The 26,527-nt window shown below is 37.4% G+C and overlaps 1 protein-coding gene across 26 annotated transcripts in view; it reads left to right on the plus strand.

Moving 5' to 3' along the window:
• The window catches only part of NEDD4L (NEDD4 like E3 ubiquitin protein ligase), a 340,414-nt gene that overhangs the window by 295,251 nt on the left and 18,636 nt on the right, over window positions 1-26,527 (plus strand). For 13 of the 26 annotated variants that reach the window (XM_034442471.3, XM_087885595.1, XM_087885593.1 and 10 more), the window contains 9 exons: window positions 1,436-1,636; window positions 3,629-3,706; window positions 7,866-7,920; window positions 8,011-8,067; window positions 14,122-14,180; window positions 15,145-15,210; window positions 16,497-16,726; window positions 19,622-19,743; window positions 23,789-23,859. In XM_034442471.3, coding sequence (XP_034298362.2) covers window positions 1,436-1,636; window positions 3,629-3,706; window positions 7,866-7,920; window positions 8,011-8,067; window positions 14,122-14,180; window positions 15,145-15,210; window positions 16,497-16,726; window positions 19,622-19,743; window positions 23,789-23,859 — 939 coding nt within the window. The remainder of the gene's footprint in view (window positions 1-1,435; window positions 1,637-3,628; window positions 3,707-7,865; window positions 7,921-8,010; window positions 8,068-14,121; window positions 14,181-15,144; window positions 15,211-16,496; window positions 16,727-19,621; window positions 19,744-23,788; window positions 23,860-26,527) is intronic. The other 13 variants (XM_034442472.3, XM_087885596.1, XM_034442473.3 and 10 more) reach the window with 1 other exon arrangement.

Raw genomic sequence — 26,527 nt, forward strand, 5'->3', positions numbered from 1 at the left:
GTTCTCCAAACTGCTCAAAATTTCCGCTACCTGTTCTCCAGAACCTGTCAGAATATACTGGATTTCACCCCTGGGTGCAACTGTAGACTCGGAATATTGTACGCAGGAATGTTTATCAACCTCAAAGAAGATACAGGTATTCCTTGCTTAACTATGCTAATTGGGAGTGAAATTGTTGTTGTTAAGTGAAGAACTTGTTAGGCAAAACATCACATGACCATACCGCTTAGTGATGGCATTTCCAATAGTCCCAGCTGTGGTCATTAGGCAAGGACCTCGGGCTTCTCCTACCCTGCTGTGCTATCCTTGGCTTCAGTTTCCCCACCCGCTTAATTCCCCCTCATCTCTGCCCTCCATTCTGTTGTTGCTGCCACGACCTACCTCTGCTAACCTCCTCCATCTTCTTCCTCCCACTGCTGATGAGGTGTCCTGAGCTGAGACAGCTGCTGACCCTTAGAAAGGGCAAATGCGGCCTCCCAAGTGGCTAGCAGCTGCCCAAATGGTTACCACAAAGAAGAGGGGGGTCAAACTATTCTCCAAAGTACCTGAAAGCAGGACAGGAGGCAATGGATGGACACTAATCAAGGAGAGAACCAACCTAGAGCTAAAGAGAACATTTCCTGATAGTTAGAACAATTAATCAGTGGAATGACTTGCCTCCAGAGGTTGTGGGTGCTCGAACACTTGGCTTAAGGTTGTGGAAATTGAGCTGGTGGTCACCAGCAGTGGAGTACTTGGCAGGACTCAGTTATACATTTATACATAAGATGTTGTGCAGAGTTGTGGAGCCTCATGGTGTCAGAAGCCCTTGCAAAAAGTCAGCCAGGGGCAGCAAAGGTAGGAAGCAGCAGCAGAGTGCAGGGTAGCCAAACAGGCAGAGACGGGAAGGAGATAGGTGGGTGGTGGTGTATTAAAGGACATGCTATGGTCATTAATATGGGTGAGCTGCCAAGTGCCTGAGTTTTGATCATGTATCTGCAGGGGGTGCTGCAGTGGCCATAACTTTGAAGGTTGGTCATAACTTTCATTCCGTGCCATTGTGACTTTGAACAGCCACTGAACGAATGGTCGTTAAATGAGGTCTACCTGCATTGTAAAATAAGAAAGCTACGAAACAGGGCAACCAAATATCCAAGCGCCTGAGACTTCATCTTTCTTAAAAGACTGTTACCAACTTAAATCCCATGGATTCCATACCCAACGTTCTTAATTGGTACGGTGCTAAATTGGTATGAATGGGAAATTTTTCAAATAATGTTCTAATAATTTAGGAAATTTCATCGCCTTCAGTGGAAAATTGAAGGTGTATCATTTCCAGACATTGTAATGGTGGAATCGTTTTAATTTTTGATCTGAGTAGGTTGTGGTACTCATTGTCCTTCATACTGCACTTCATACTTCATACTGCTGACTTTAACATCTCTTTCTTCTTTAGGGACTTCTCAAGGATTCTTCTGTGCGAAGAGCCGTGAAGGACACTCTTTCTAATCCACAGTCTCCTCAACCATCTCCATATAATTCTCCAAAACCACAGCATAAATTGACACAAAGTTTCTTACCGCCTGGCTGGGAGATGCGAATAGCACCCAATGGCAGACCCTTTTTCATTGATCACAACACCAAGACCACAACATGGGTAAATTGAACTTTCACTTCTTGGGTGTGTAGAAGCGGGTGATAGGAGAAGGGAGAAATACTACTTTCGCATCGTTGTTAAGCAGAGGTCAACCAAAAGGACCCAAATTGTGGGTCCACACAATTATTAGGTAAAGGTAAGGGTTCCCCTCACACATATGTGCTAGTCGTTCCCGATTCTAGGGGGCGGTGCTCATCTCCGTTTCAAAGCCGAAGAGACAGCGCTGTACAAAGACGTCTCCGTGGTCATGTGGCTGGCATGACTAAATGCCAAAGGCGCACAGAACGCTGTTACCTTCCCACCAAAGGTGGTCCCTATTTTCCTACTTGCATTTTTTACGTGCTTTTGAACTGCTAGGTTGGCAAAAGCTGGGACAAGTAACGGGAGCTCACCCTGTTATGCGGCACTAGGGATTCGAACCGCTGAACTGCCAACCTTTCAATCGACAAGCTCAGCATCTTAGCCACTGAGCCACCGCATCCCATACAATTATTAGACAACTTATTTCTTTTAAAAATGTAACTTCTTTTAAGTGAAGACTGGAGAGAGGATGGTTGGTCACAATTTTTTTTACAATTTGCCAGTTTTTGTTTTCTGGTAATAAGTTTCAACAGTGTTTTTTCCTGTTATGGATTCAGTTTACAATACTTTAAACGTTTCCCATTGTTCCCCAAATCATGATTTGCTGGATTATATGTCATAAAGTCATTCTCTCTTGACAATCATGTAGACAGACTTTCTCTATGAGAGTCTGGCCCTAATCTGGCCCTTCAGTTTTCCCACAGTTCACTTATTGCTACTGTAACTGCGTTTATCCACCTTGCATCTGGTCATTCTCTTCTTCTCTTTCCTTCCCAAAATCATATTCTGGCAAAAATATTCAGTTTTTCATCATTTCCAAAAGCAAATAAAGATTACATCATAATACATAACATTTTGGGGTAATATAAAAGAGAAGCAAGTGCTCTGTATGTTTCCTTGTTTTAAGAAACATACAGGACAATCTGAGATTTTTCATTTTAACTCCTTTGTGGCTATTCACATCCCTGTAGAATAAGGAACCATGAGATGAGTCAGTTAACTATTAAAGAAGTACCAGAGTATCTAGTAATGCCTCAGGCAGGACTAGAACTCACGGTCTCCTGATTTCTAGCCAGGAACTTTAGCCACTAGACCAAATTGGCTCTCTTAGAATAATTTGATTCTACTCATTGCTGTAGAAGTCTCTTTCCTTAGAGTTTTGTCAGGATCATAGCCAAGGCATAATGCAGTGCTTCTCGGTCTAGGTTTTTTGCAGATATAGGAGCAAAAGAAACAGTTTGTTATACAATCTTCTAGTAAATGAAATCATCTCTAACCTAATTTACTGAAAAAGTAACTATATCACGGTCTCTTGAAAATGGCTACATAACTTGCTTGCATTGATGTGCAAAAGAGGTAATGTTAAATGTTTTGCCACAAAAAAAAATTATACTTTCTGAAATCTAAGTGGGAAGGAGGGAGGGAGGGAGGGAGGAAGTTCAGTATCATATACAACGCTATAGAGCACTGCACACCAGAACAACTGGACACAAGAATAGTTTTTTCCCGAACGCCATCACTCTGCTAAACAAATAATTCCTTCAACACTGTCAAACTGTTTACTAAGTCTGCACTACTATTAATCTTCTCATCTTCTCATCATTCCCATCACCCATCTCTTCCCACTTATGACTGTATGACTGTAACTTTGTTGTTGGTATCCTTACGATTTATATTGATATTGTTTCCTGATTGTTTATTTGTACCCTATGACTATCATTAAGTGTTGTACCTTATGATTCTTGATGAACATATCTTTTCTTTTATGTACACTGAGAGCATATGCACCAAGACAAATTCCTTGTGTGTCCAATCACACTTGGCCAATAAAAATTCTATTCTATTCTATTCTATTAATAAAGATGTAACTTCAGTAAGGATGTTCTTACAACAGTTTGCTTATCACTTCAGGAAGATCCCCGACTGAAATTTCCAGTTCACTTGCGGTCAAAAGCGGCTTTAAACCCAAATGACTTGGGCCCCCTTCCTGTAAGTATCCACACTGAACTTTTTGAAATAGACAACATTTTGCATGTTGCAAATATAGTTGGGCAACCTTTCCTTACCTGGGTGCACTTCACAGAATTGTTGAGTTATACCTATCTGGAAAGAACCCCAGTTAGGACAGAGAAAGAGAGGTGTGTGTGTGTCTCTGTGTGTGTGTGTGTAATTTCAATAATTATGGCAGTAGTCTGATTTGTTTGCAGCACTAAAAGCTTCACTGTGAACAGATAGGTTCCCCTGAGCTTTCTCTGCCCTACAACATGGCAAAGTACCCATAAAGCAAAAGTTATAAACTGCAGGTCCTGCATTTATGGAGGTTACTTCTCAAACAAAAGCATTTGTTTGAGTAATAGCCATCATAACCATCAAAACACCATTAAAAGGATGTAATTGGAAGGAACAACGCTACTTGCGGTGTGAGAAGTTGGCTGTTTTCATAACATAGACAGCAGATTGCTTTTAAATGTCTGCTTCCATTTTCTCTGTTTTATTGATCTTTGCAAACTCAGCCGATTATTTGGTTGGCTTCATTTGCAATTTTAGCTTTCATCCCTCTCTCTGAGAGGAAGATGTTCTGCAAGATTACACTTAGAGGCAAAAATGCTCCCATTTTACTTTCTTTTCAGAAGAAGGAATAGGACACTTGTTATTTTCAGAGGTCAGGATTCTCCCCTTCACAATTTGTTTGCCTCTTGAAGATAAACCACAGTTTTATCACAGCTAGACATCTATACATTTTAAGACTTTTAAAAAGAACCGATAAACAAGTTAGTTTAATGTAGCTCAAAGCAGTGTTCCCAACCTTGGCTTCTTTAAGATGTATAGGCTTCGGCTCCCAGAATTCCCCAGCCAGCATATTTGCTGGGGAATTCTGGGAGACGAAGTCCACACATCTTAAAGTTGTCAAGTTTGAGAAACACTGAGCTAAGCAAGTAACTCAAATCAATTTGACCTGAACTTAGTGAGATTAGTTTAAGTAAAGACATCTACTGAGTAACAGTATTTATTCTATTATTTGTGTCTCAAAAATAGAATTGTGCCTCACGGGAAAAAAAAGTCTCAATATTGCAAGCATGTTCTCTCAATCCAACATCAGTAACTGTTACAATATACTATTGAAAACTTCTCATCCAGAATTTATAACACTTTTCCAAGATTGAAAACAACTGTCTGTTCTTATAAGACCAGGATAGCCTGCTTCAAAAAGATTGTCCGTGTTTCTCTTGGCAAGCACATCAGTTTCTGAAGGCATATAAATTTTTTCTCTTGGATCCTGAGTGCTGTATCCACATCAGTTACAGACAGATGTGTCCTTTCTAGAATTAAAGCTGGAGTCTAGCATTACTTCATTTGACATATTGACCCTTTGCCCATTAAATGCACTCTAAAAAATAAAGCTGCAAATAATGAAGTAGGATTTAAAAACAGAAGCAAGGATATATATTACAATAAAACCAATAAATAGAACAGATAACATGCAGATCTTCACTGCCACTTAAGAGCAGGGAAGATGAGCTGGTCTGAATGTTCTTGAGAAAAAGTTCCTTATGGGTTAAACTATGCTAATTGAGATCAGAAAACCAAACATTAAGCAATGCAGTACTGTAGTTAAGTCAAAAAGCCATGTGATTGTCTGTTTAGTGATAGCAGTTCTGGTTACACATGTTGTTAAACAAGGATCATATCTTCCAACTTCCTGCCAGCTTCCCCATTGATTTTGCCTATGGGAAGCCAGCAGGGAAGGTCATAATTTACATGACCATAGTATAGTGTGATGACCGATAGTATAAGGCCCATTTTTAATTATCACTCGTTCAGGGTTGTCTTAAGTTCAGACAGTTGTTGGATGAGTGAACATTAAATGAAGAATACCTATAATTGGAATTTGTTACAGAAAAAGCCACATCTTCTGTATTCAAGGACCCACTTCTCTTCGTGGAGGCATATACAGTAAGGGTTCCGAGGGATCATCGTAAAACATAGCTAGATTCTTATGCCATCCATGGTTCCTATGTACAATAGCAATAGCAGTTAGACTTATATACCGCTTCATAGTGCTTTTACAGCCCTCTCTAAGCGGTTTACAGAGTCAGCCTATTGCCCCCAACAATCTGTGTTCCCATTTAACCCACCTCGGAAGGATGGAAGGCTGAGTCAACCTTGAGCCTGGTGTGATTTCAACTGCTGAACTGCAGCTAGCAGTCAGCTGAAGTAGCCTGCAGTACTGCACTCTAACCACTGTGCCACCTCACCACAATATAAGGCTTATTATATACTTTACCCCATTTTAAGATTTAGTTGTGAGTTCCATTAAATTCATTTGGGTACTGGGATAACATAAAAAGAAGAGTGAACAGTAGAAATCTGAACAAAGACTCTATCTGGGACAGTGGTTGTCCCAGATTTTAGTCAGAGGTCTTCTCCAGCCCTACCTAGAGATATTAGGAAAGGCTTCCATAATTAGAGAAGAAATTGGAAGGCCTGATTCTGTTGTTAAAGATTTGTTTCTCAAAACCAGGAAATAACTACTAATAATAATTCAGTCAAGCCATATTTAATATGTGTTTTCAAAACCTGGGCTTCTGCATTATTATGTTAATTCTCTAATACTCAATTTTTTCATTATCAGACTTTCGACAATATAATGAATCTCTAGAACATCTGAATTCACTTTTTAACGATTGGCTAAAGCAAGAGAAATACGGTTTACAAATTAAGATACTAAAGTGTGTCTCTTCTATTGTAAACCTAAGAATATCCACATCCATCTTTTTGAGAACGGAATAAAAATTCCTTTCCCTGTCTTGCACACCCAGTAAAGCCATGGTTCTTTTGCTATTTTAACATTACCTGCTGTATTATCTCTGTATTTAACCCTACATTTCTCATTTGTAAGAACAGATTAATGTCCTTACCATGCTGTTCTTATGAATGTAAATACTCAAGATTATATGCAAAACGTTCCTTTAGTTGCAATTACAACTAGAAAAATCTCCTTTCTTTAAGTAAATGCCTTCTCTCACTTGGTAAGCCTTTGCAGGGCCCCCAAAAGATCTATTTTTAAGGGCTTTTTTGTCTACCTTCCTGTAATTTGGGCTGTTTAAAAAAATACTGACAGCATACCAGCAGCATCTCCTTGCTGCTTTCTGAGGAATGAACAAAAGGTAGTTCTTTTCTTTCTTTCTTTCTTTCTTTTTTGTTCAGATTTTTCTCCTCTATCTACAAAAGTTTTAATTCACAGGAAAAAACTTCCTTTTTTCCTTCCTTAACTGTGGAGAGTAAAAATGGTTTAACTCTCTGCTTAAGGCCAGTGCAGAAGCTGCCAGCCATCTCTTGCTGCTCCTTCTTACAAAAAAACACAGTGGGAAGGAACACAATCCTACTATGTCATATCCTCATTAGAGGGGGGAAAAGGAGTACTTTATTCCATGGTATTTTCTATGGGAGGTTTTTTTTTTTTTTTTAGTTCATGCAATATTATTGTTGCTGGTATTTTTTAAAGATGTAGAGCAGGGGTGTCAAACTCAAGATCCGGGGGGGGAGGGGCGGATTCGGTGCACGGGGTACTTAGATCTGGCTGCCCTGGAAACAATGAAGGACCGGCCTGCGATGCTTCTGCCAGCAAAAACAGGCTCCCGAGCTCCATTTTCGGCTGCCACAGCTTCCTACAAACCTCTGCCAGTAAAAACGGAGCTTGGGAGGGCTGCAATATCTGCAAGAAAACAACCAAGCTCAGAGAGACCAAGGACCCCTCATTTCAACCCTGAGTTACAAATATTCTCCCTTATAGACAAGATTCAATGGCACCCTAAATCAGAGGATTGACTAATAAACCATTGGCTACAGCAGTCTGTTTACTGGAAGAAACAAATCCCCATGGAATTCTTTGGAACCAGTTTCCTTCTTAATCAATATCAGATGACAGCATTGCCCCCAAAAATTTGACTCTGCTAGGCACGGATTAGGTCATATTGGTGAATTCCACGATTTCAGTTTTAAGTATATATAATGCATGAAACATTCTTTAAACTGTAAGGGAGAATAAATGAAGCTATATGCCTGTTTAGAAGTGTTTGAACATAATAATGCTGCAATAAATATTAATTCTGCTTCTGATGTTGTTTTTGTTGTTCTTCAATTACAGCCTGGTTGGGAGGAAAGGATTCATTTGGATGGAAGAACATTTTATATAGATCATAGTAAGTAGGCATGCAGGCTCTACAAGCGAATAGATGAAGGGAGGTAATCTTTATTGAAGTGAAAGCTTTGTAATTTTACTCTTCATTTAGGAAGCCAGGTGTTGCTATGTGGCGAGATTCATACCCGAGACTTAGTGCCCTCTTACGGTATTGTACAATTCACCAAAAGCTTGCTTTAATTGGCTCATCAAGCTTTGTCCCTATTTGATCTTGTGAAGCATTAACATTTCTTCTTTGTGGTTGTTTTTGTTGAATTTTTTTGGATTTTCTTTTCTTTCTCTTTGATGTTGTGAATGGATCCCATGGCTTATATGCACTTATTAATAAATGGAAGCACACTCTAGGAATAGAAAATAAGATGAGAAAAAAAAATGAATAATGTAGCCATGAGTCTGAATATCACACAAGCAGTAGAAGAAATTTTTGCTAGAATCTTTCCCCTCACAAATTAATTAAAGTAGGTCTTGGGGCAACACCAGTTCTGACCTTATTTTCTATTTGTGGCATGTTAGTTTGCACCCACCCTGTTAATCTATCCACCCTGTTAATCTATCCACTTTTGTTCCTTGAAGTCCTAGTCTAAATGGTGTTTCATTGTAGATATGTCCTATTACAGCACTTCTGAACAAGTGTGTGGATCTTTGTTGTGTTTTGATTTTCAAGTGGCAACAGAAATAATAATTGTTCTTCAACTGGGAATGTTTGTGATTTTTTTAAAAAAAAAAAATTCATAAATGCAAATTAATTGCTCAACAAGTCCTTGAGCAAAAATACGGAAAGGAAAACAGCTGTATGAAACTTGAAAAATTAACCTTTTAAAATTATTGCATCGGTGTTTTAATCTCTGTTGTCTTTGAATATCCATCAATTAACAATGGTACTTAGTTGCATAATGTTAAGTTAACTTATTTATAAAGAATGCCTGGATAAAGTAGCTTCTGAATCTTGAAAATGCATGAATAAGGTTTTAAGTAAAATCATATCCTTTAAAATAAAAATAAAAATGGGATCAACATTTAGAACCAGATTAAGCTCTTCCTAGAATTGTTATAGAATTAACCAAGAAATGCCTAAGTGCTAAATGACCAGTTCTGTTTTTTATTACTTTTGGAAGACAGAAATGATAGTAATTAGGTTCTTTTTGCCTTTTCTAAATAGTTCCCTCTTAGATAGTTCTGCTTCCTCAGATGTCTGTCACCTTTATTAAAAATTTTCACTGATACTGAAGTTAGGTGCCGTGTATATTAAGCGTTTCTTTTCTGTCATCATCAGTTGTTTTGTGGCAGCAATAACAATATGTATTTTTTCTGCTGCCATAAAGACATTAGAGTAAAATCAGGCATAACTCAGTGAATCTCAGCCCTGTTTGGAATTAAAAGTGTCTTAAAACCAGCTTGGTTGAATCACTGCAGCCTTGCAATCATATATATCTTGCCTTGCTTGGTGCATCTTTTTCTCGTGTACAATAAGACTGATGGCCGTGCCAGTTCACTGCTGATTTGGACTTTATTTTATTTTAATGACGTTATTTTATGAATCACATTCCATAAAATAACATATAAACACACCATATAGATAAAACCTGGAGGTTTACAGTAATAACAATATGAGAAAGCATTATAAATACGGTAATGAAAATGTAAGGGACGCGGTGACTCAGTGGCTATGACGCTGAGCTTGTTGATCGAAAAGTCGGCAGTTCAGCGGTTCGAATCCCTAGTGCCACGTAACGGGGTGAGCTCCCTTTACTGGTCCCAGCTTCTGCCAGTCTAGCAGTTCGAAAGCACGTAAAAAATGCAAGTAGAAAAATAGGGACCACCTCTGGAGGGAAGGTAACAGCTTTCCGTGTGCCTTTGGTGTTTAGTCATGCCAGCCACATGACCACGGAGACATCTTCAAACAGCGCTGGCTCTTCGGCTTTGAAATGGAGATGAGCACCGCCCCCTAGAGTCAGGAACGACTAGCACATACGTGTGAGGGGAACCTTTACCTTTACCTTAATGAAAATGTAAGAAAAAGTTAAGTTGCTGTAAATACAGTAAATGTATGTTAAAATAAATTACTCCAGCTTAACTCCTCAGGGTATTCCAAACCAAATAACCTCAACACATAAACAATCCCAGGAAAACAATGGCAGCAATTATGCATTAAGTCTTTGTAGCATTTTCTGTAATTCCCTCAGGGTAAGAGCATATCTGATGCTAACCATAGGATCAGGGCAGCAGTAGAACTTCTGCTGGCCTCAGCTTCCTCACTTCATAGAAATGAGGAATGATTAATAGCTTTTCTGAGAAGGGAAACAGTTTTTCCCAGCACTTCTATTCTGGTTGGAAAAGTTAGATGCCAAGCTAGATAGAACTTTATTCTATATTCTTTATTCTTTATTCTATATTCTTTATTCAAGAACTGGAGCAGATGGTTCTTTTGAGCTACTTGCTAATGAGACTTCACGTTGATACGTTATCAGACTTTACCTTGTTAGGTTAGTACTGGGGATATAGGCTGAAGCCTAACTTTGGCATTGCAGGAGGAGGTTTGTGTTAAGTCTACAATAATAAATAATCAAGAGAAATCTAACACATTTTATTAAAAGCTTTCATGAGCTGCAGCCCCCTTCATTAAATCTTCATCACAGAATGGCTAACCCAGTGTTTCTCCATCTTGACAACTTTAAGATGTGTGGACTTCAACTCTCAGAATTCCCCAGACAGCACTTAAAAGTTGCCAAGGTTGAGAAACCCTGGTCTAGACTGATCCAGGATTTTAACTGAAATGAACCAGCAGGATGGAGGTGGGTGAGGTAAGGAAGGGAGACAAGTTGGTTATACAGTTGTAGGTTACAAATAATCATAACCCAACTGGAAAAACATCAGTCCTAAAAATTCCAAAACTGGTTGAGATCATTTGAGCCCATCTGTGAAAGTGATGATACAACGGTCACAAAATTAGGCCTTTTCAAAAAAAAAAAAAACCTAAATAAGACTGTTTTTCTAAAACAGTAACTGTTTTAGAAAAGTGGGTTTTTAACAGCACTTAAGTTCAACTTGCATACATTAGACATTTTCAGGTGATCTCTGAAAGTCTGAACAAAACAATGAGTTTTGACACGTTGCAGTTGTGAATTGATAACGTCTGTGAACTGTCTCACACATATAACCTCTGAGGTAACTTTGGATTGTCACCATCACACAGCCCCAACCTACCATATGTGGTTGGTGTGATGTATTGCATACATTGCCTTAAACTCCCAAAGAACAGGCAGGATATAAATCTAGCAAAGAAATACCATCACTTGCATACACTTGAAAATTTGAGGGAAATCTTAATTTACTTCACTTTTAAGTCCCTAACAGTTGCAGTTGGGAAATTCATTTGTTAGGGCCAAAGTAAATGTGAATGACGGAAGTTTTTGCGGCTACCCATTATAGCTGTCTCTTTTTTTAAAAAAAATGGTTTTAAGCATTCCTGATTCTGTCATGCTCTCAAACAGCGCTTCTTCTAAACCACTTTGCCAATTAGCAAAGTGGAATAGGGTGTCATCAATATGAATCATTCATAGTTTTCCTCAGATAAAAGTGTCCTCAGTTCACTCATCACTCTTGAACGAGTTTCTAGACTTTGCTAAAATGTTCAGCTGCCTTGAGAACTTGGGGGGGGGAGGTAGCCCAGTCATATAATGCAAGTTTACAGTAGTGCGACAGGTAGTCCTTGACTTATGACTGTAATTGAGCCCAAGATTTCAGTCATAGGTTGTTGCAGTCATAAGCTGAGATATCACATGGCCTCATCTGATTTTTTTTTTTTTTTTTGGCATTGTTTGCAGTGGTCATTAAAGCAAATCTATTTTACCCAAGGGTGTTTTGGCTGGAAATCAGAAGTAAACACTGGAAATACTCAAAAAAACCATTGAAACTTGCAGTCACTTTGACTGCAGAACACTGCAAAGGGACGTAAAGATGAGCTTGTTACCAAGCACCAAAAATATGGTCACATGATCATAGGTTGTGTCAACCATTGTAACTTTTAAATCAGGGTCTGTGGATTTTGGGGAGGATTCATCATAACTTCAAACGATTGTTAAGCAATCAAGTCATAAGTCAAGGACTACCTGTATTTTGTTTTGATTTATTTATCCATACATACAATTGATAAGCTCTCCAATTTCCAAGAATTCCTGATGGCTTACAGTTTTTTTTTTTTTTAATTACAAAAGACAGAAAGAAATCATGAACATCCCTAAAACAACACATAATCAGAAAAACCAAAGTGGGGGGGCTCAATCGTCACTTTGGAAAAGCCTGGGAAAATAGCCAGGTCCTTAATAGCTTCTTGAATGTCAATAATACGTTGTAATGTTGTGCTGTGCCTTTTCCTAGAAAAATGCACTTTGTATTTAGAAATCCATTTCAATCTCATGCCTTCCACAAAACCATGTGAGATATATATATATATTTTTCCTTGTTTGTGGGGGCTGCCCAAAAACCTATTTCCTAAGAAAAAAGATTGTACTAAGAAAATATACAATGTTTTATGAAATAAGAATTTTGAATTAGACTAGATAGAGAGTAAAATAAATGACAAGCAGACTGCACCGTAACCAAATTCTATTTAGCAAGAGGACCCACATCCTCTTAACCTTTCTTGGTTGATTAGGAAACAATAACAATCCTTCCTTCCTTCCTTCCTTCCTTCCTTCCTTCCTTCCTTCCTTCCTTCCTCCCTCCCTCCCTCCCTCCCTCCCTCCCTCCCTGGAAGAAGCAATTGTGAGGATATTGTAAGGCAAACCCCTCTGCTCAGCCTTGTAGGCAGCAATGGTTAATGTGCAGAAGTTGCCTCAGGTATTAAATTATTTGCACAGGAGAAGAGTTTATTCTCCTGTTATAACACCTTATTAAAAAGTGTTCAACACAGAGTGGAAAAAAAGATACCAAAAAGTATAAAACAAACAAAATCGCTTCTGTTGTAACTAAGGAATGAAAAGTAGCAAAGTGTGTTTCCCAAACAATTCAATTAGATCTTTCCAGAACACCAGCAATTAGAAGTCAAACAACCAGGCTGGAGAGCATTTGGCAACTAACTTTGGAAAGCAGTTTTATATTAGTTGCCCAGAATTCCTGCGATTGCCCAATCTCATGATTTGAGTGCCAGCTGAGGTTCCTCCCCATCATAACATGGACAGTAGCATCCATTGCTTTATATTTTACCATCTAAAAACACCCTGCTTTTTTTAAAGAAATAACTGTTAGAGATTATTAGAGCATAGAGGGAGGGCTTTAAATGAATGACAAATTATTCAGGGAAATCTTTTTCCAGATTCTTACGTTGCTTCTTTATTGCACTCTTTAAATTCTTAACCTTGCTCATGCTCTCTGTAATAAAAATTTCAGAATAAAGACACTTTCCCTAATTGTAGGCAAATAAATATGCTGTAAAGGTATCTGGATGGAGGCTAGCTAGAATTAAATGTGGAAAGAGAAGCAAAGGGAAACCAAAAAGGTGGAATCAACCCTTTAAGAAAAGGACTTAAAAGTTTCGTAAAGGCTTTTGTAATACAAAAGTAGGGTTGGAATACTTAAATCAGGTTTCCTGAAACCAATACCAAGCCTTCCACCAGTGAGTAGAACTGCCATAACCACAAGTAAAATCCAATGCTGGTTAGGGATTGCAAATACATCACATAATATATGTAATAAATCTATTGCAATCTTGCTGCATCCAGTGTAGTCAAAAATATTTTCCCTTTAGTGGATCACATGAAAGCATTTGCCATCCAAATGCAAAATATGTTGAATTCAAACCATGCAGACTTCAAAATGTCCAAGTGCAGAGTTATTGCTCCACTTTGATAGAGGATTTTTCCCCTCCCCTTTGGAAACATTGGAAGCGTCAGATAGCTGCTTCAAACGCTGAACAGCTGGCTGAAATGGTTCAATTCAAAATACTTTGCCCATTGTCAGAATGCAGTCTCTGCATTATAGAATAGTTTATACAGGTATCGGATGGCTAAATGAAACCCAAAGATAGTCGAATCCTTCTTGCTGCTCTTTAAAATGACATATTCACATATAAAGTCCTTTTTTTTTTCTTCGATAGTACCTGGCCATCTACTGTTGTTGTTTGGTTGTGCTTGTTTTTGTTTTAAAAAATGGAATGCGAAAGGGGGAAAAAAACGTGTTGCAATTTTTCTTGTTTAATTTTCAGATAATAAAATTACCCAGTGGGAAGATCCCAGGTTGCAGAATCCTGCTATTACAGGTCCAGTAAGTAGTGCATGGATTTGATTTGATTTGATTTTTTTGCAAAAACTGCTGTGATTAAGTAGTTTTCACTTGGAAAGAAAATGATCGATGTTTGTACCTGTACCCACCCTTACAGTGACACTAGTATCCCCCATGCTTCTCATCCAACATTTTAGCTCTTTAGATAGTTCTAAATGCTGAAAAAGAATCCCAAACAGTGAACTTAATTTTGCAGAGAGAATATAACCCATTCCAAATCATACAGAAGCTTCTTACTCATCTGCCTGTTGGGAGTCTGATAGACAGGGAACAGTCTTTTTGGAAGATGATTAAATTGAGAGCCACCTGTATTGAATGAATTGTTTTCCAACCTAAAAAGTGTTCATCCATGAATTTTAAACAAATCATAATTGATCATTGTACAGTTACCAAAGTAAATGGATATCCAAGCTGACTGCTATCTACCAGTGACAACATGGCCAAGGGCATGACTTTAAAAAGATAAATTTATACCGCACACACTTGTTTTGTCCTGCGTTTAGGATGAAACCTCATGATACAAACACACAAAAACTCCATCCATTTCTTGTTCTGCTGAAAGTTTAGCCCATCCAAGTTTTTTTTTTTTTTAAACTGCATTGTTCTTTCTTAGCTAACTACCTAACCAGAACTATTCCAATATGTACTGAAGACAATTAGGCAATGTAAAATGTGCTCCTGTAAGGCCAGGAAATCACAGAGCTCAATAGGTTAGTATATGTATCATAGGGACACACTGGCATCAGGTTTAATATGCACCAAGACAAATTCCTTGTGTGTCCAATCACACTTGGCCAATGAAGAATTATATTCTATTTTATTCTATTCTTTAAGGAAATAAAGGATTAAGGAAAAGAATAATTAGAGAGAAATGGATGATCCCAATATGGCTCTTTCACAATCATTTGATTCTTTACACTAACAGTACAATGTTCATGTCTTCCAGGCTGTTCCATATTCCAGAGAATTTAAACAAAAATATGACTACTTCAGGAAGAAGTTAAAGAAACCAGTAAGTAAATATTTATTTTGTGATAAAGTTGGTAGCCTTAATATAGGGAACGTAACCTTCCTTTTAATATATGTTGCTTTTTACAATACATTTTGTTATGGCATTCTGCAATTGCAGAATTTTTCTGTATTTCCTCTTTTTTCTCTTTCAACTTCCATATTACGCTCCCAGATGTCCATTATTTCCATTTAATCTGTTCACAGGCTATCTTTTCTTTCCCTCTAAAGTAGAGTCCCACACAACCAAATCCAGATACATACTTGCCGCTGTTTTTTCCAGCCACTAAGGTTTCATCTTCATATTTTGTTCACTATAGCACAAAAATTATTTAGTAACCATTTCTGAGGGCCTTGCTGTCATCCCCAACCCATTGCCAAGTCAGCAAACACCTGTCTTTAATTGTCCCAGGTGAGAAATGTTGCTTTCCTTCTTCTTCCATCACAAAAGTTCCCATGTACAGAAGACAATCTAAGAGACTTCAGGCATGAACCTGGAGGTGACACTGATCTACAGTTGCGTGAGAAAATCTGTTGTGGAAACACCCCCTCCCTGTTCAGTCACTGGACAGTCCATCTCCATGGTCTTTTAGGTTTGGCCACAAGAGAGACTCATTGATTGGCCATGAGAAAGGCCCTTGAGTGACAAACAGGGATGTATTTCATGAAATGTCTAGTTTGATGAAAAGAAGGACTAGGGGAGACATGATAGCAGTGTTCCAATATCTCAGGGGCTGCCACAAAGAAGAGGAAGTCAAGCTATTCTCCAAAGCACTGAGGGCAGGACAAGAAGCAATGGGTGAAAAGTAATCAAGGAGAGAAGCAACTTAGAATTAAGGAGAAATTTCCTGACAGTTAGAACAATTAATCAGTGGAACAACTTGCCTCCAAAAGTTGTGAATGCTCCAACATTGGAAGTTTTTAAAAAGATGTTGGATAACTATTTGTCTGAAGTGGTGTAGGGTTTCCTGCCTAAGCAGGGGGTTGGACTAGAAGACCTCCAAGGTCCCTTCCAACTCTGTTATTCTATTCTATTCTATTCTATTCTATTCTATTCTATTCTATTCTATTCTATTCTATTCTATTCTAAATATTTGCAGTTCAGCAGGACACATTGTCCGCCTAGAAGAAGTCTACGTGTTTTTAATTGAACCTGTGCAGATACTGCACTGTACTGAAAAGAAAAGAACAAGGTCTGGTCATACTCTTAGACCATTTATTCTACAAATAGCTGATATGGAAAATGCATTCAGACCAATCAACATATGGAATATTTTTTTTTCCCTGAAGGCTGATATACCAAACAGATTTGAGATGAAACTTCACAGAAATAATATTTTTGAAGAATCGTATAGAAGAATCATGTCAGTGAAGAGACCTGATGTATTAAAAGCCAGACTCTGGATAGAATTTGAATCAGAAAAAGGCCTTGACTACGGAGGAGTGGCCAGAGAATGGTTCTTCCTGTTGTCCAAGGAAATGTTTAACCCCTATTATGGCCTCTTTGAATATTCAGCAACGTAAGTATATTATTTCTGTATTTGTCTGTAAAATTTATTGGCTGTCCATTTTGCCGTAAGATAATTGATGAAATATTCCTACAGCTACACTAGATGAATTCAGTCATTTTTTATTTTATTGTTTTTCACTATTGTTTTCTGGTAGAAAGCTAACAACAACAGCTATACAACTTTAGAAGAGAAAGCCAAACTAGTAATACAAAAAACATTCTGTACATGGACTACAGATACCGTAGTCCTTGACTTACAACCATTCATTTAGTGACCGTTCAAAGTTACAATGCCACTGAAAAAAGTGACTTATGGTCATTTTTCACACTTATGACCATTGCATCCCCATGGTCATGTGATGAAAATTTGGTTGCTTGGCAACTGGTTCTTATTTAGGACGGTTGCTGTGTGCTGGGGTCATGTGATCACCTTTTTATGACCTTCTGACAAGCAAAATCAATGGAGAAGCCAGATTCACTTAACAACCATGTTAGCAACTGCGGTTATTCACTTAATAGCTTTGGCAAGAAAGGTCGTAAAATGAGGCAAAACATCTGTCTCACTTAGCAACATAAATTTTGGGCTCTATTGTGGTTGTAAGTCGAGGATTAACTATACAATAAAAAGTACATGTCTTTAATTCTACTGAATGTTTTCCAGAACCTTCAGTGTGTAATTTTAACTGTGTATTTTTATAGTACATGCCATGTATATATTTCCCTCACTGTGTTTATATTTAAAATCTTAATGTGTTTGCTCAACAGAAGAAGTAGCCTTTTGAACTTTGAACTGTGTTGTACTAAGGAATACTGATTTGGGCCAGTTGTCTCCAGCTGCTGCCTTTTGTTTGTTAGTCATGTATATTACCTAGTCTGGCATTAATTTGCAAGAACATTTTCTTTTGTGAAGAGATTTAATTAAGGACCAGCTGCTTTTGCTGGAATTTTGCAGTAACAAGCATCAAAGGGAGAACAAATTTGAAACAGCCCTTAATGATAGGAAACAAAAATTCCCTGAGTCAAGTGGCACTGCCAGTCAGGACACATTCCACTGTGCTCAAACCAAATATGTATTTATTCATTGTTTCAGTTTATCTTTCTCCTTTCTGCTCAACCAAATATAAGATACTTAACAAGCTCAAGTAATGTCTGGTAATGAAAGAAGTAAGGAAGATAACAGAGTTTCTAGTATCCCATTCCCCAATCTTGAATTAGAATAAATAAATAAAAAACACATAAATAAAATAATAACTTTATTGTCATTGTACGTGTATACACAGTATACCCATACACCCAAAAACCAGGTCCAACACACATAACAATCCTCAAACACACTCCCACCCACCACAAATTCCCCACACCTAAACCACCCAAACATCCAAACAAAAAAAGACAGAAGTGTAGAAAACGAATTCTAATCCAGATATTGCCAAGGACTACATACAAAACAACTCATTCCAGGAGCCTTCTTATCATGAAGAGTAAGAATGTTTAATAACATTCTTACCTAGGAAGAGGCCTGATTGAAAATAAATTTTACCTGCAGAAACACATTCCCTAATTCTTTACTGATTTGTCAATTGAAATATTTTTTTCAAGAATCAACGCAGAAATATGTTAGAATCCGGAGACATGCCATTGCGTACAATGAACTATTAATTAAATGTACTAGTTATACCAGTGGTGGAATTAAATTTTTTTTACTACCAGTTCTGTGGGCGTGGCTTGGTGGGCATGGTGTGGCTTGAGGGGAAGGATATTGCACAATCTCCATTCCCACCCCATTCTGGGGCCAGCCAGAGGTGGTATTTGCTGGTTCTCTGAACTACTCAAAATTTCCGCTACCAGTTCTCCAGAATCTGTCAGAACCTGCTGAATAGCACCCCTGAGTTATATGTTCAAATATATGCCCAGAGATACTGATAAACCTTCATAATCCCAACCCCATAATAGTTTACCTCATCCCAATCTCTTCCATTAAAGCTGTCCTCACCAACCTTTCCTTTCCTAGAAGTATTATTTCACCATTTAAACTCACTTTTCCATGTTCTGCTTAGGCAATTAATAGGTTAGTCAAAAGATGAATTTATTTATGAAAGCAATTACATGTATTACATTGCTTTCATAGGAATTGAACATATTGAAAAACGTACCTGTCGATAGAGATTTTAAAAAAATGCTTTCCAGTTCTCAATACTGTACTGATTTTTTTTAACAGCCTGCTTAGGATGCAGAATATTAGAATAGAACTCTTGTTAAAGTATAGATGTTGCTGTACAGGTAGTCCCTGGGTTAAGAATGAAATCCATTCCTAATTCCTAATGAGCCACGGTGGCGCAGTGGTTAGAATGCAGTACTGCAGGCTACTTCTGCTGACTGCCGGCTACCTGCAATTTGGCAATTCATATATCACCAGGCTCAAGGTTGAGTCAGCCTTCCATCCTTCCGAGGTGGGTAAAATGAGGACCCAAAATTGTTGGGGGCAATATGCTGACTCTGTAAACCGCTTAGAGAGGGGCTGTAAAGAACTGTAAAGCAGTATATAAGTCTAAGTGCTATTGCTATTGTTTTTTATTTGTTGCAATTTGACTTGGTAGCTACAAAGACTTTGGTTTAAAAACCATTTTCAGTGCAGTTTCTCCATTGAGAACTAAAGACCAGAAAATCTAGAACCTGTGGCTTTTCGATGCAAAAGTCAAATATATTTAGCTATATAAAACATTCATCCTCAAATGAGGAATGTCTTTTGGCCCTATTTAGAAGCAAGTAGTTTTCTGATACGTATCAAATACATTACACCATTCAAGTAATGCTATTAAGGTATATTTGTGTAACTTGAGAGGAAAATGTGAATCAAATATCTAAGAAACTCATCCTTTCGTTTCTCTCTCTCTTTTTCAATAAGGGACAACTATACTCTTCAGATCAATCCTAATTCTGGACTTTGTAATGAAGACCATTTGTCTTATTTCACTTTTATTGGTCGTGTGGCTGGCCTGGCTGTCTATCACGGAAAGCTTTTAGATGGTGAGTTGAATAAGGGAGCGTAACTATAAAAGAGAGTTTGGGCTTCAGAAGTAGAGTGCATTACGTAAGTAAAATCAGTGGTGAAATGTAAAATTCGTTACTACCAGTTCTGTGGGTGTGGCTTCGGGGGTGGTAATGTGACTGAATAGGCATGGCCAACTTTTTTTTTTTTTTAACTTTTAAAACCATTTTTTTCTACAACCTCTTCGACCAAAGAGGTTGTAAAAAAAATGCTTTTAAAAGCCCCTGACGATCCCAGTTGAGCCGCGCGATCATCAGAGGCTTTTTTAAATTATTTTTAAAAGCATTTTTTCGGCTAAAGAGGTTGTAGAAAAAATGCTTTAAAAAAAAAAAGCCTCTGATGATTGCGCGGCTCAGCTGGGCATGGGTGGGGGCAGGGATTTTTGTTACCGGTTCTCCGAACCACCACCCGCCATCGCTACCAGATCGGGCGATCCGGTCCAAACCGGGAGCATTTCACCTCTGAGTAAAATACTATAACTGATACAAATCATTCAGAAGATCTATGAGTACAAATATATTTTCCTTCCCATAAATGCCTTGAAAAACATTAAAATTGTTATGATGGAGCTGTAAACCAGAAAGTGTGTGAGAGAAAAAAAGGCAGGAAAGAAATTATCTTCCCATGTGCTCCTTTTAAATAATTTTCATTTATTTTTTCCCCATTGAGCGGAAGTTTTTTTTTTTATTCAATAGTTTATATATATCACCCATTTTTAAATAGCATTATATGCCTGTTTCTAATATTTATTATATTACAGTTCATTGCACAGTCAGCCAATGTTCAGACTGAACTTGGCATTTTTGTCCACCTATTGAGTCATTTATGGTTGTTCACAAAGTCAGCCAGATGTTTAGATTTAGCATTTTTATTCACCTGTTATTATTTGAGGATGTTAAAGGTATTATTATTAAATTTTCTTTACATAGCTAAAAATCAAATGCAGAAATATATAAAGAAAGAAAAACAAAAAAGGAAAATAGGAAGGAAGGAGAGAGAGAAAGAGAGAGAGAGAGAAAGAAAGAAAGAAGAAACAAACAAAGAAACAAACAAAGAAACAAACAGGGAGGGAGGGCAGGGAGGAATGGAAAGATAGGTAGGTAGGTAGGTAGATAGAAGAAAAGGGAGGGAGGAATGGAAAGAAAGAGAGAGAAAGAAAGAAAGAGAAAGAAAAGGATTAAAGTAGCAACTCCCACACTTCTTTACAGCAAATCCTGCATAAACAAACTCATTATCTCTGTGCCCTCCTCAATGTTACATAATCCCTTCAGGCCCTTATTTGATCTTTTTTCATCCCCAAATCTAGAAATCATCATTTCACTTTTTTCCATGTTTTAGCAAAAAGTCAATTCAAGGTTTTCAGACTTCTACAAAGTGTTCTTATTGTTTTGTCCTGACCAAACAGTTTAGCCATCTCTTCTAATTCTGCCATCTTCACAATCAATTCCTCCATTGTGAATATTTGAATATTTCTCCATCGTTGAGCATATAATCTTGCTGCCTTTACCCTATAGAAAACCCATAAGTCTTTTTTGGTCATGAGTCCCAATAAAATGATTTCTGATGTCAATACTAATCTTCAAAGTTCTTTGTATTATCAAAGAATGTTTTTATATTTGTTTGCTTTTTTTTCCCCCTTTCATTTTTTTCTTTTCACAAGTTCATTCATGTTTTTCACATTTCCTTCAGTGATGGGAAGTCCTTTTTATACACCTTAGGTAATTTCTCTGGTGTCGTTTATCAACGGTGCATTTTGCTATAAAAACCCCTCTCTTAAATCATTACACAATGTATTGTAATGTAATGTAATGAATGTATTATTAGTATTGCACATACCTATGGTAAAATTTGAAAGAATGCCCTGCTGAAGATTTAAGAGAGTGGGGCAGGCTGTGTGGGAATGGCCAATCCTTGCAGATAAATTTCATCTAAGCCACAGAAGGATTTTACATCAAAACGAACACCTTCAATTCCGCTTGCAAAGTCACCAGCAATTAGGGTAGCTCTTTCAACACAGAAGATGGCCCTTCGTTGCAGCTGCAGGGTTTTTTTTAGAAGAGTTTCAAGGGCTGTCCTCCCCCAGTACCTTATAAAGATGATAACCTGGGCTACATGGTGAACTAGATTTTTTTTCCTGTGTCTGCAGAAGTGTTTAAAATCTCTGGAAAAGGTAGCCAGATGTGCACCGCGGTATAATCTTTCTGTGTCTTCTTCCTAGTGAAAAATAGTCTTTTGAGATTGGTTGGAATAAGTTGCAGATCGCTACCAAGCTGTTCAGTCAGTTTCCTAAAGCTACACAATTAAGAAAGGATTTGGGTTCCAACCTTCTGTATTTTTTGGAGTATAAGACGCTCTGGACTATAAGACGTACCTACCTTTTTTGGGGAGGAAAACAAGAAAAAAAAATCTGCCTCTGCCTACCAGCAATTTACCTCCTTGCAGCAAACAGCCAGTTTCATTTTCATTTTCAGCACAACCTGATTAGCACAAGAAAAAAAAATCTGTCTCTGCCTCCCAGCAATTTGCCTCCTTGCAGCAAACATCCCGTTTCAATTTCAGCTTCAGCACAGCCTGATTAGCACAAGCAGCTGATTTTTCCGTTGGATCGGTCTCCCGAAGATCAGCTGTTTCAGGCTGCAGGGATTGCCATAACCTATTGCCATCTCTGCACGCCCCATTTTCCAGGGGCCGGTGGATGGGCGGGGCTACATTCGGTGTATAAGATGCACCCAAATTTTCACCCTATTTTATCGGGGGGGGGGAGTGTGTCTTATACTTCGAAAAATACAGTAGTTCTTTAGTTCTTGTATCACATAGCTATATAAATATGTTCTCTACTTTTATTTTTTTGTTATTCTATTTATATAGCCTACCCAGTCCCACCCCTTCTCTAGTACATGAATCAAATAATACCTTGGGTATAGTATTGGGATTTTCCAGATAGGCAAAGACACTTGATAGTTGATTAGTATCTTCAAGCTAAATTACCAAAGTCATATAAAGAAACAGTATAATTTTGTGCTCTGGAAAACTTGAGAATCATTAAGCTTGTTCTCAGAAAAGTATTCACACTGAATACATTTGTGTAGCACTAAACCAACATCATTTATCTTTTTCAGGACCTAGCTACCCTGTGGATAGCGAAAACTTACAGTTTGTTCGTTCTTCCCCGCAGCCATATTTGCGGGAGAAAGATTGTCATAATTTTCTGCCCACAGCTAACAGTGGCCTCAAAGAGATAAATTCTAACCATTCTTCCTTACAATGAAGAAAAACATTCAGTTGAAATAATTACCAATGCATCTTTTAAATTTGGATTATCCGTAGCAAGGAGTGTTTCCCTTTTTTTAAGCTGTTTTCATCTTCTCTGTTGCTACACATCCACAAACACATATTTCTTAATAAATATTTTATATCCCCAAACTCAGACAAATGTAACCTTTTTTTCCTCACTTGGTTCCTATTAGAAATTGTTTGTTTCTTTCTGGATTTTCAAGAAATGTAACTCTGTGGATGTTTTCTAACACATACCTCAGGTTAATCAGCTGATAGATTAAGAACTAGGTCCACAATTCATTTTTTTTAAGGCCAAATGTTGTAGATCAGGGGTGTCACACTCGATTTCATTGAGGGCCACATCAGGGGGATTGGGGTGGGCATGGCCAGGGTGGGTGCAGCCAGCTCAACATCACTCGTGTCGGAGCGCCTGTGGCGGCCCGAGCGCTCTACCAGTGAAAACGGGCTCTCGAGCTCCATTTCGGCTGTGACAGCCTCCTGCAACCCTCTGCCAGCGAAAATGGAGCTAGGGAGAGCCGCCTGTGGCCCTCTCGAGCTCCGTTTTCGCTGGCAGAGGCACTGCGGGCCAGTCTTTTTCTGTTTCCAGGGCCTAAGGGCCTGATCTAAGCACCCTGCGGGCTGGATCCAACCTCTGGGCCTTGAGTTTGACACCCCTGTTGTAGATGGTAAAGTGTTCATTTATAAGAGAGAGCCATTTTTAATTAATCTTTGTTCCTTTGTGCACAGGTTTCTTCATTAGGCCCTTTTATAAGATGATGCTGGGAAAACCAATAACCCTAAAAGACATGGAGTCTGTGGTGAGTAAACACTGGAAACCCTATTAACATTTTCAATTATGTGTATTACTTCTTCTCTGGAGAATTTTTTTTTAATGTCATTATTCCCAGGAAGCTCCAAACTTTTTTGTTTTTTTTAAACAAAACAAAACATAAAACATCAATCCATCATCCATTACAATTGCAAACAGTGTGTCCATCGGTTACAAGTCTTTTGTGTTTCATCCCCATATTCAAAATTTAATAATTATCTGATTTCTCGTATGTCAAACAAATAAATATCCTCATTTAACCTTTATTTAACTATGGCTTTATCACTTCATAAAAATTATTTTCAAATATTATATTTATAACATTCATTTCATGTTTCACATTTCATTTCCATGTTTTATTATCTAGCCATTGATAAAATAAATCCCATATCTTATAATATTGTTTATTTTCTTGTTCTCTAATTTCAAATGTCAATTTACTCATTTCAGCACATTCCATGATTTTCTTGATAACTTCATCTTGCGTTGGTATTTTCTCATTTTTCCAGTTTTTAGCAAACACAATTCTCGCTGCTGTTAAAATATTCACAATCTCAATTCTCTATTGTATATTTCTGGCATAATCCCTAATAAAAAAATATCTGGTTTAAAGTCTATGTGTTTTTTTGTCATTTTTTCCAACCATATGTGGATTTTAGTCCAGTATCTTTTAGCTTCTACACATGTCCTCCACATATGGTAATATGAGCCCGGTGTCTGATGACATTTCCAACACTTTTCGGATTTGTTCTTGAACATTCTGGCTATTCTCGTCAGGGGTAGATGCCACCTGTAAAACATCTTATACAAATTTTCCTTATATGCTGTTGACATTGTCATTTTATAATTTTGCATCCACAAATTTTGCCATTTCTTTAAATCAATTCCATAACCAAAAATTTTCCCCCATGCAATCATTGTTTCTTTAACTTGTTCTTCTTCCAATTTTACCTCTAATAAGTAACCATACAATTTTTTAATTACATAGTCATCAGAACCTGTTAAAATTTTATCTAGCTTAGTCAAATTATTATAAAAACCTTCTGTATTACAATCTTTATCATATCTAGAATGTATTTGCATATAAGAAAACCAGTTCATCTTTAAACCTTGTTCCTCCAATTCTTGCTTAGATTTAAGTTCACCCTTTACATTCAATAATTCACTATATCTAAAAATTTGTTCCCTTCTAAATATTATTGAATATGAAAATGCTTCAATCGTTGATAACCAGACTGGAATTTTTAAATAATGTTTTTTAATCTTCTCCCAATTTAGTAACAAAGCCTCTCGTATATAGTGTCTTCTAAAATACCCTGTGTTTTTGTTCCCTTATACCATAAAAAAGCATGCCATCCCAGCAGCAAGTCATGACCTTCTAAGATCAATAATTTAGTGTTTCTTAGCATTATCCATTCTTTAATCCACATCAAACTTGTTGCTTGATAATAAAGTTCCCAGTTAGGCAAACCAAAACCTCCTCTTATTCTGGCATCTTGCAGAAGTTTGAATTTTATCCTCGCCTTTTTACCCTGCCAAATATATTTTAACATTATTTTATTCAAATCCTCAAAATAATCTTTTCCCAATCTAATTGGAATTGTCTGGAACAAATATAAAATTCTAGATAGTATATTCATTTTAATTGTCGATATTCTCCCTATCAATGATAATTGTAAGTTTTCCCATTTTGCCAAGTCTGTCCCAATCTGTTGTTTGAGTTTATTATAGTTATTCTCTTTAAGAGTGCTACATCTTGCTGTCAGATATATCCCCAAATATTTGACCTTATTTGTGACCTGCATCTTTGATATTTCCGCCAATTCTTCTTTTTGTTTTATTAACATATTTTTTGTCAAAATCTTCGTTTTATCTTTATTAATTTTCAAGCCAGCTACTTTTCCAAATTCTCCTATTTTATCTATCAATGAAGTTATTGACTCTAATGGGTCTTCAAGTATAAAAACCAGGTCATCTGCAAATGCTTGCTATTTATATTCTTCCTTTTGAATTTTCATTCCTTTTATATCTTTTTCTTTTCTAATATTTCTATTTAGCACCTCTAATGTTAGTACAAACAACAGAGGAGACAATGGGCAGCCTTGTCTCGTTCCTTTTTTTATCTCAATAGACTCCGTCAGTTCTGCATTTATCATTACTTTTGCTGTTCGTTTATAGTATATGGCTTCTATTGCTTGACTGAATTTTCTACCAAAGCCCATCTGCTCCAATTGAAGTAACATAAATCGCCAGTTCACATTGTCAAAGGCTTTCTGTGCATCTAAAAATATAAGCGCCATTTGCTTTTCAGGATGTGCCTCATAATATTCCAAAGTGTCTAGAATTATCCTCATATTGTCTCTAATCTGTCTTTTTGGCAGAAAGCCATTTTGGTCAGAGTATATAAAGTTATTTAAGTATCTTTTAAGTCTTTCTGCCAATATTGAAGCAAAGATTTTATAGTCTGAATTTGGCAGAGATATGGGCCTATAATTTTTGATTTGTTGTGGATCAGTATCCTTTTTTGGTGAAGCTCCAAAGTTTGATGCTTGAGTAGCATCATGAGATCAGGGACATGTACTGCTTGGATTTTACTTTCTAACTCTCTAATAAAGCTTTTTTCTTTTTTAAACAACTTAAGGTAACAATTTCAAATT

Source organism: Pantherophis guttatus, chromosome 2 (assembly GCF_059756535.1).
Source record: "Pantherophis guttatus breed Tessera chromosome 2, ASM5975653v1, whole genome shotgun sequence".
Taxonomy (NCBI): domain Eukaryota; kingdom Metazoa; phylum Chordata; class Lepidosauria; order Squamata; family Colubridae; genus Pantherophis; species Pantherophis guttatus.